The sequence below is a fragment of the Dipteris shenzhenensis genome, chromosome 2, assembly GCF_047967505.1.
Source record: "Dipteris shenzhenensis isolate YYH24624 ecotype China chromosome 2, Dip_SZ_1.0, whole genome shotgun sequence".
Taxonomy (NCBI): Eukaryota; Viridiplantae; Streptophyta; class Polypodiopsida; order Gleicheniales; family Dipteridaceae; genus Dipteris; species Dipteris shenzhenensis.
In genome coordinates this window covers 32,923,158-32,932,980 of record NC_141597.1, presented here as the reverse complement: position 1 = coordinate 32,932,980, position 9,823 = coordinate 32,923,158, and the positions used below count along the sequence as shown (strand labels likewise).

The following is a 9,823-nucleotide window of genomic DNA, read 5'->3' as shown; positions in this document are numbered from 1 at the left end:
GTTTCCTAATTTCAAGGGATTAGAGAGGGATTTGACGTGTACCAATGAGAGTGCTAGAAGGTGTGGGGCAATGGTATGTTGAGGTGGAGGGTGGACAGGCCTGCATAGAGCCCCTATTGGTTGCTCCCCTTACACTAGGGACCACCCAAACCATCCCCCCCCTCTCTTAACCCTATTAGGTACACCTCCCCCACATGAGCCCAAATCTGCCTTCAACGAGATGGTAGGCCCCTTGTGGCAATTTTTTCTAAATTGCCTCCCACGCATTTTCCCTGTTCTTCCTCTTTCCCTGCTCCCTCTTGCTCTGGCCTACTTGCTGAAGCTCCTCTTTCTCTCTCTCTCTCTCTCTCTCTCTCTCTCTCTCTCTCTCTTCCATTTGCTATGTACCTCCATGCCCGCCCCCCTCTCTCTCTCTCCCTCTCCCCTCTCTCTCTTCTATGCCTCTATTGGTGTTGATTTGTCCTTCTCCATCTCCCTCTTTTGTGCCTCTATTGGAGCTGTTCTATCCCTCTCCTTCTCCCTCTCCCATGCCTCTGTTTTGCTGCTGCTTTGTCCCTCTCCTTCCCCCTCTCTATTGGAGCTGCATTGCCTTGTGTAGGAGTCCCATTCTTACTGTTGCAACCTCTGCATGCATGGTGAGGAGCAAGGCTACAAGACCATGCAATGCTGTGACCTCTTGTGTCTTCCACAACACCAAAAATGCATTTGATGAGTGGATCCCTTGCACCTATAGCTTCAATGACTAGATAGTGATGAAAGGATTAGCCAAAGGTCTAGATAAGATTCCCAAGAGCAAGAGAGGTGATATCTTACATGATTGGAAGGGGCGCGGGTCATTGTTTGCTTGGGTATAGCCATTTTTGGTGAGGTTTAAGAACTGTTCTGTATATGGGTATCTTGCATGACCCATAACTTATGCATTGCTCAATGGAATTCGGCAAACTTTGTTTTCAAGTTGTAGTACACATTCCAAACTTGAACATGAGAGAAAAAAATTATGGAATAAGGATTTGGAACGAGACCGTTAAAGCATTACAAATGCTATGTTGCATGTGAAGCATGCATCCTGAAGACTATAGGATATAGCAATTTATTCCAAAACACCAAAATTTTGTTCTACACATACATACAACCAAGTAATCATTCTAAAGTAAATAGGCCAAAGGGCATGCTATCGAGTTTGGTGCTGTGTGTTATTAAATGTAATGACCTTTGGCATGCTTATGAGCCATATAGAAAGCAAGTGCATGGAAAAAGAAACAATTCAATATTATAAATAGTGTTGGATTTATTAAAATATCTTTTCACATGCATGAATTGCACTTTTTCAACTCCTTCCATTTTAGGGTGAATCTAGATACCAATACTAACAACTATCAATGTTTTAAGACCACCATGCACATTCCAAATTTTCAATCCATTTTGGTTTTCAACAAATCAAAAAAAAGTTATGGAGCATGCCCTCAAATGGGTATGCATAACTTTAGCACAACATTGGAGGCCCATTAACCCATGCTTAATGATGTTATTTAGGTGTGTCCTTGGTTGAGGAGAAGCTCACATGCAAAAAAGTTAATGTAAAAGAGAGATACAATTTGAAGGAAAGCAAGTTTAACTGGCAGGATCCAAGTTCGTGTCTCGAGCCATGTACACATGCTGAACTCTCCACCAATGAGAGGCCAATATGGAATCCTCCATTCTTTTAATGCCCAAGCCTTCCCATTGGTTGGTTTGCTAATCACAAATCTTAAGGGACTAATCCAAGAGGCCTTTTTTGACTCCAAAATTCACGTAATGTTTGCAGAAACCCAGCTAGAACCTGGAGAGTGCTTCCAAAGTTTGAGATGCAAAGTGATGAAGAAATGTGCTCCAATTTGATGGACAACATCACGCCATGGTTGTTTGTGTAGCTACAAATGGAGTCGCCAGTCCTACATGGCACATTTTGAGCATGACCTCTTCTATGATGAGGAGTCCATTGACATTATGGAGTATATGATAAGACACAACTGCTAGAAAGAGTATTGAAGATGGAAGCAGACGCATGTAGTGGGATACCAACCTTTTTTGTACATCATTAATAACTTTTATAAAAATCATTCATTTTTGCCTGTACGTTGCCTTTTTGGAGATGGAAGACTAATTGGATTCCTTTTCCAGTTGAAACAAAGACTCATTCATAGTGTTCTTATTTCAACTCCTGCTTTGTGTTTTTATAATGTAATGTGCTTAAAATTAATAGAATGTCCTTGGGAGGTACATAGCATTAAAATCCTTTTTGCAATGTGATGGAAGAAACTAACCATATTGAGCATTGAGTACCACTACTAGCAGCACTTACTGGCACTACAACAGCACCAACCACTTACAACAGCACTAACAACTAGCAACTACAGCACTATAAATAGTAGCATCACTGGGTAGGACTAGCAGCACTATATACACCACTTTTTAGTAGCACTATGTAGTAGCAGCACCAACTAGTAGCACTAGTAGCACCAACTACCAGCTCTAACCACTAATCTAAGCCAAGTACGGAGTACCACTACTAGCAGCACTTACTGGCACTGCAACAACACCAACCACTTGCAGTAGCACTAACAACTAGCACTTGCAGCACTAATTAGTGGTAGTAGCAGCACTACTTAGTAGCATTATCAATTTGTAACAACACTAATAGCACTAATTAGTAGCATCACTAGTTAGTAGCAGCAGCATTACTAATTAGTAGCATCATTGGGCAGGACTAGCAACATTATATACACCACTTTTTAGTAGCACTAATTTGTAACAACACTAGTAACAGCAATTTGTAGGATCACTAATTAGTAGAAGTAGCACTACTAATAAGTAGCATCACTGAGCAGGACTAGTAGCACAATATACACCACTTTTTAGTAGCACTATGTAGTAGGAGAGAGAGAGAGAGAGAGAGAGAGAGAGAGAGAGAGAAGACAGGGCTAAAAATGTGGGATGAAACAAAATTGGGAACTACCACGTACCCGCGATTGGACCTCCACGTGGCACTAATCCTGCAAAAAATTGAGCTTCTTCAAAAACCCGTCAGCTTCACTTAGGGCCTTAGCACATGGATGGGGCTAGCATGGGTTTAGGATGGGAATCTTTTCGTCATCATTACTCCCATCCTACACCAAGTGGTCTAGAATGGATTTAGAATGGGAGTAGCTACTTTTTCTCCCATCCTGGACCATGGCCTCTAGACCCTGGCAGCCAGAATGGGTTCCCCTTTTTTAGGAATTCAAAAACATGCAAGGATGACATGTATCCTTGTCCCCACGTGGTCCCCACTTCTTAAACACATGAAATGATGCCATATGTCCTCTTCCACCTAAACCCATCTGTAGTTCTTTTTTTGTTAGCACATGGTGGGATGGGAATACGATAGAAATATGCATGGGACCACCTTTTCCCATTCCCATCCTATTTGTTCCATGTGCTAAGCCCCTTAGGCTACCACATATTGCAGGCCAAAAGTTTATAATGTGAGGTGAATGGAAAAACTTTAAATTTGAAAAAAGAAGGTTTCTTTTTAGCCTTAGAAATTTTCCTCTCTTACGAAAAGTGTTTGAACATTACAAAATTTATTTATTTAGATCATTTTAAAGTGTTACGGGATCCAAGCATTATCCACAGTCCACTGTTCACATTCCAGCACGCTACTTAAACACATCACATCGCATTTAATGCGAATCTATTCGCCTGCTAAAATCGGGGCTTTACGATGCGCACTCGTTGACGTACTGAACAATTGGGTTGAGGTTTACGATCGTAGGACTGTCCTCTAGCCACATAATGTCAAACAGACTCAAACTGTGTGCCAAGACTCTCATCATTTCACACACCCTTCTACTTTTGATTCTTTCCCACTAAAATTTGGGCCCATTGCTCGATGTTTCGCTCCACTCAATAAAGTGTCTTGTAAACTCTTCAGATTTCCAAATACCCATCAAACGTCGCATATGCATTCCACAGAACCTAAAGTCTGCAAAAAGCTTGTCTAAGGCTCTTCTCTCCCTACAAAATAACAAAACACGTTGTGGTAAGGTATTCAGAGAGACTCTGGAAATTTTCATGGCTTTTGGGCGTCCTATTTGAACATACATTTTCCAAGCATTTAATGCCTGGGCAATCCTTTGTTGGAAGCTCGCAGGAGTAGTACTCAGCATGAGGGGTCTCGGAGGCGTCGTCTATTCTGGATTGTATTCAGCATGCACCTTCTGGCTACTTCCTCGTGGCGGGAAGCTCACACAGAGGGCCTCCTGGGCAGTTGTTGCCCCTTTTATCACCCTTGCTCTTTGCCTTGTTCCGATGCATAATTTAGGTGCCTCTGCCGCTCCCTCTGACCATGAGGAGCTCCTTGACGTTGAAGTTATTACAGCACTATGCAATTCCGTTGGCCGATTTCCTGAAGTATGCATCGATTCACTAACGGTAGACGTGAAAACAATAATTCCCGGTTTGCTGAGCGTGGAAGTCGCCAAGCTAGCAACTGAAGAAGCCCTGAATGGCATGCACAAGATGCATTCACTATCTATGAAAGCTAACGAAGAAGTCCCCAAACAGTACAATAGGAGCAAAGCTGCCCTGATTGATTGCGTAGAGTTAACAGAAAGGTCCTACGAGCATATCGAGCAAGCCCGCCATGCCCTTGAAGTTCTTGACGCGAGTTTGAAACTATCAACGATCAACGATATCAGAACTTGGCTCAGCGCTTCCCTCACCTTTCTCACAACGTGCAATGATGAGTTGATCGAGCAAGAAGCAGCTCCAACTATTGTCCTCTTGAAAAACGAGGCTGCTAGGGCTGGCAAGCTGATCAGCAACTCCCTCGCCTTCGCTAGATCTTTGCTGCCGCTGGCAAGCAAAGAATCAGATGAGTCTGTCCTAAAGCGTGTCTTTCCTCTTAAAAACCGCAGGAGCCAACTAGCTCGCTCCAACGATAAGGCGACGACAGATCCAGCAAACACCGGCAGAAATTTGATATTTCCTGCATGGATGTCTGACAGGGATATAGATATGCTGCAAGACATTTCGCTAACTCCAAACGTTACCGTTGCAGCTGATGGAAGTGGCAAGTACAAGAGCGTCCAGGCAGCTGTGAACGCAGCTCCGAAAAATAGCAAGGCAAGGTATGTCATTTACATTAAGAGGGGGACCTACGATGAGCAAGTAATTGTGAACAAGTCTGGCATAAACTTGATGTTTATAGGCGACGGCATCGGGACAACGATCATCACGGGCGACAGAAATGTGCAGCAGGCGGATGTAACTACCTACACCTCAGCAACTGTCGGTAAGATTATGGTTCTCGGGCACTGTTTAGTTCAGATATTGTAGGTAAGATCATCGTTCTCGGGCAGTATGTGGCATGGTAATCAATCTTGATGGAATTTTTAGTTCAGAGGAACTGTAGTCTGTCGATTGCTGCTTCAAGAATTTTCAGAGGGAGAGTCGACGGAGATTGCAGGCCTATTTGACATCGATCTGTGGTTGCAGCTGTGGATGGAAATGGCTTCCTAGCACGCAACATGACCTTTCGGAACACCGCCGGGCCTGCCAATCACCAGGCGGTGGCGTTGCGAATAAGCGCAGACCAGGCTGCCTTCTACCATTGCTCCATGGAAGCCTACCAGGACACCCTCTACACGCATACCCTGCGCCAATTCTACCGAGAGTGCACCGTCCTGGGCACAGTGGACTTCATCTTCGGCAACTCCGCCGCAGTCTTCCAGAGCTGCGTCATCCAAGCCCGGGTGCCTCTGGCGGGGCAGCAGAACACCGTAACAGCTCAAGGGAGGACGGACCCCAATCAGAACACGGGCTTGTCGCTGCACAACTGCAGGGTGGAAGGGACGGCGGAGCTGCAGAAAGAGAGTAGCAATTATCCAACGTATTTGGGGAGGCCATGGAAGGAGTACGCGAGGACGGTGCTACTGAAGTGCTACGAGGGGGAGGTGGTGAATGGAGCGGGATGGTTGGAGTGGAGTGGGGAGTTTGCGTTGGCGACGCTCTTCTACGGGGAATATATGTGCGAAGGGCCGGGGGCGGGGGCAGCGAAGAGGGTGGCATGGTCGACGCAGATCCAAACAGCGTCTCTAGCAGAGCAATTCAGCGTCGCCAGCTTCATCCAAGGCACGAACTGGCTTCCCGACACCGCCTTCCCCTTCGAAGCCAACCTCTGATTCTCCTCCATCGCCAAGCTCGTCTCATCCCTGATCGTTTTACCGAGCTTCATCTCCAATGCCACCCTCTGCACTGCTTCTGCTGCATATATATGACTCGTTAATTCTCGTCTCGTCTCTGATATAATTTGAATCTCAATCATACTGCTTATGCATATATATGTCTTATGTCTTGATTTGGATCTGCCATCGCCAATCTCGTCTCATCTCTGATCGTATTACGGAGCTCTCCAGGACGATTGGAGAAAAGTTGATGGTTGGATTTGATTTATGAAATCTTGCATCTTTTTACGGCAGGCAGCCTAGGGGGAAGTTTGAGAATTGTGAGCTCTCCTTAGCCACGTGTAGGATTGTAGGTTGTTGATTAAGATACAAAAGCTTGATTTGAGGACGTTGATTAAAAATAAAAGCATTTTATAAAATCAAAAGCTTTTCATAAAAAGCTTGGTTGATTTTGTTACTCTATGATCATCAGCCTCCTCTGCTCCCCTCCTCTTTGATCCTTCCAAAATATGGACATCATGAAATCAATAATAAATCACCACCCCTAACATTTGCAGGGAGGATTGGGTCCTAACGGACCCTGTGTCACGTCTCATGTCCACCATTTTACTTATTCTCTTTTTTCCTTTAAAAAGTAATATAATACTAGGATTCAGCTTCAATTTTGACTTAGTAGTTATGTGCTCCATGATGGAAAGGCTGCCTGCCACAAATCTAGTTCTCTATTAAGGAGAGGTTTGGGGAGGACGATTGGAGAAATGTTGATGGTTGGATTTGATTTATGAAATCTTGGTTCTTGTATTCTTTTTGTGCGCTTGCCACTTCGTTTGAGAAATGTTGATCGTTGAAATTTTGATTTATGAACTCTCAGCCCTTGGATTTTTTGTACGTGCCCGTTTCAACCATTTCATGCCATGCACAAGACACACTATTTCATTCTTTTTGTGCGCTTGCCACTTCGTTTGAGAAATGTTGATCGTTGGATTTGATTTATGAACTCTAGGCCCTTGGATTTTCTTTGCGCGCTTGCCACTCCATTTCAACCATTTCACGCCGTGCACAAGACATTGTTTCAGTATACCCAATGCCATGCATAAGACAAATCACGATCTCGATAAGTGAAACTAGCTTTCTTTCTGAATGGAAAGTGTTGGACCTCTGCATGAATCTCTAGTACATATAGTAATGGTGTCTTTGTTTCTGGATCAATGGTTAATTTCTACAGTTTTTGTTTGGCTTTTCAGTTTTAAAAGGAAGTTGTGGAGGCGAAGGATAGTGTTGTTTCTTCATGCTAGGGACATTGTCGAATGGGAGTGCAGGCTCACAATTCTGCAAAGATTTTCATATTGAAATGATGTTCTTGCATAGTTTCACGATTAAAAATGTAGGCACGATGCTAACAATCATTGAATGTAATTAAGAATTGAACACCTATTTCATTAATTTTGGACTTTTTGTGTTGTTTTTGGACGAAGCCCAAAAATCCTTCCCAAATGAAAACTTTACTTTATGAAAATATCCTTTCCAAATCAAAATTTTATTTTCTAAAAAGTTTCTTCCCAAATCAAAAGTTCACTTTGTGGCACTGTCATATTCACATAAAAATATTGTTTTTTCAATCTATACTTTTGCACCAACATGCAAGAATTTGAAATAATCCTATATTAGAAATTCTAGCTATATCTAAGTTATTTGTTAATTTAATTATTTTTAATATTTTTCCTTGACGTTTTTCCTTCCCAAATCAAAAGTTCACTTTGTGGCTCTATCATATTCACATACAAATATTATTTTTTCAATCTATACTTTTACACCAACATGCAAGAATTTGAAATAATCCTATATTAGAAATTCTAGCTATATCTAAGTTATTTGTTAATTTAATTATTTTAAATATTTTTCCTTGACGTTTTTCATTGACGTGATAAATTTATAAATCCATGAAAGGAGACTTAAATATTTCATGAAAATAACATTGTCACTCGGCAATATGCACAAAATTTAACAAAACTTTTAATAAAACACGCTGCTAGGTATGTTATCTGATCAAGCACTTATGGGATGGGCGTGCCACTTTGCATGTAAGTCTATTCCACAAGTTTGAAGGTGTGTGCAAAGTATCGTGCCCATCGGATATGCTTTGCATGGTCGATCGAGCATTAAATACCATTTTTGCCTTAGTGCCATGCACATCCGTAAAAAAACACGCTGCTAGGTGTGTTATCTGATCAAGCACTTATGCGATGGGCGTGCCACTTTGCATGTAAGTCAATTACACCTAGTTGAAGGTGTGTGCAAAGTATTGTATTCATCGGATATGCTTTGCATTGTCGATCAAGCATAACACACCGTTTTTGCCTTAGTGTCATGCACAACCATATAAAAACACGGCCATAGGTGTGTTATTCAAATAAGTACTTATCAGATGGGGGCTCCATTTTGCACGCAAGTCCGTTTTAACTACATTGAGGTGCGTGCAAAGTATTGTCACCATCGGATATGATTTGCATGGTCGATCACGCATTATACACCATTTTTTTCCTAATGATATGCACATCCGCAAAAATACACGCCATTAGGTGTGTTATCTGACCAAGTACTTATCGAATGGGTGTGCCTCATTGAGAACATTTCAATACCACCTAGGTTAAGGCGTAAGAAACGTTTTGTGTCCATCGGATATGCTTTGCATGGTCGATCGAGCATTAAATACTATTTTTGCTCTAGTGTCATGCACATCCGTCAAAAAACACGTTGCTAGGTATGTAATCCAATCAAGCACTTATGGGATGTGCGTGCCGCTTTGCATATAAGTCTATTCCACCTAGTTGAAGGTGTGTGCAAAGTATCGTGCCCATCAGATATGCTTTGCATGGTGGATCGAGCATTAAATACCATTTTTGCCTTAGTGCCATGCATATCCGTAAAAAAACACGCTACTAGGTGTGTTATCTGACCAATTACTTATCGGATGGGTGTGCCTCATTGCGAACATTTCAATACCACCTAGGTTGAGGCGTACGAAAAGTTTTGTGCCCATCGGATATGCTTTGCATGGTCGATCGAGCATTAAATACTATTTTTGCTCTAGTGTCATGCATATCCGTCAAAAAACACGCTTCTAGGTATGTTATCCGATCAAGAACTTATGGGATGGGCGTGCCACTTTGCATGTAAGTCGATTCCACCTAGTTGAAGGTGTGTGCAAAGTATTGTGCCCATCGGATATGCTTTGCATTGTCGATCAAGCATAAAACACCGTTTTTATCTTAGTGTCATGCACATTCGTAAAAAAACGCAGTCCTAGATGTGTTATTCAAACTAGTACTTATTAGATAAGGGCTCCAATTTGCATGCAAGTCCGTTTCCACTAGGTTGAGGTGTGTGCAAAGTACTGTCACCATCGGATATGATTTGCATGGTTGATCACGCATTATACACCGTTTTTTTCCTAGTGGTATGCACATCCGCAAAAAAACACGCCCTTAGGTATGTTATCTGACCAAGTACTTATCGGATGGGTGTGCCTCTTTGACAACATTTTAATACCACCTAGGTTGAGGTATGAGAAAAGTATTATGCCCATCGGATATGCTTTGCATGGTCGATCGAGCAGT

The 9,823-nt window shown here is 42.4% G+C and overlaps 1 protein-coding gene across 2 annotated transcripts; it reads left to right on the top strand.

The window, feature by feature from the left end:
• The first annotated feature begins 4,014 nt into the window (after positions 1-4,014).
• LOC147904639 (pectinesterase-like) lies at positions 4,015-6,365 on the top strand. 2 transcript variants are annotated; one of them, XM_087387781.1, is made up of 3 exons: positions 4,015-5,150; positions 5,231-5,314; positions 5,518-6,019. In XM_087387781.1, exons 1-3 carry the CDS (start codon positions 4,186-4,188, stop codon positions 5,897-5,899), a joined length of 1,431 nt encoding a protein of 476 aa, XP_087243907.1. In that variant the 5' UTR covers positions 4,015-4,185; the 3' UTR covers positions 5,900-6,019. The 2 variants fall into 2 exon arrangements, with proteins under 2 accessions (XP_087243907.1, XP_087243900.1); XM_087387774.1 differs by having other exon boundaries at positions 4,015-5,314; positions 5,518-6,365.
• Positions 6,366-9,823: the final 3,458 nt, after the last annotated feature.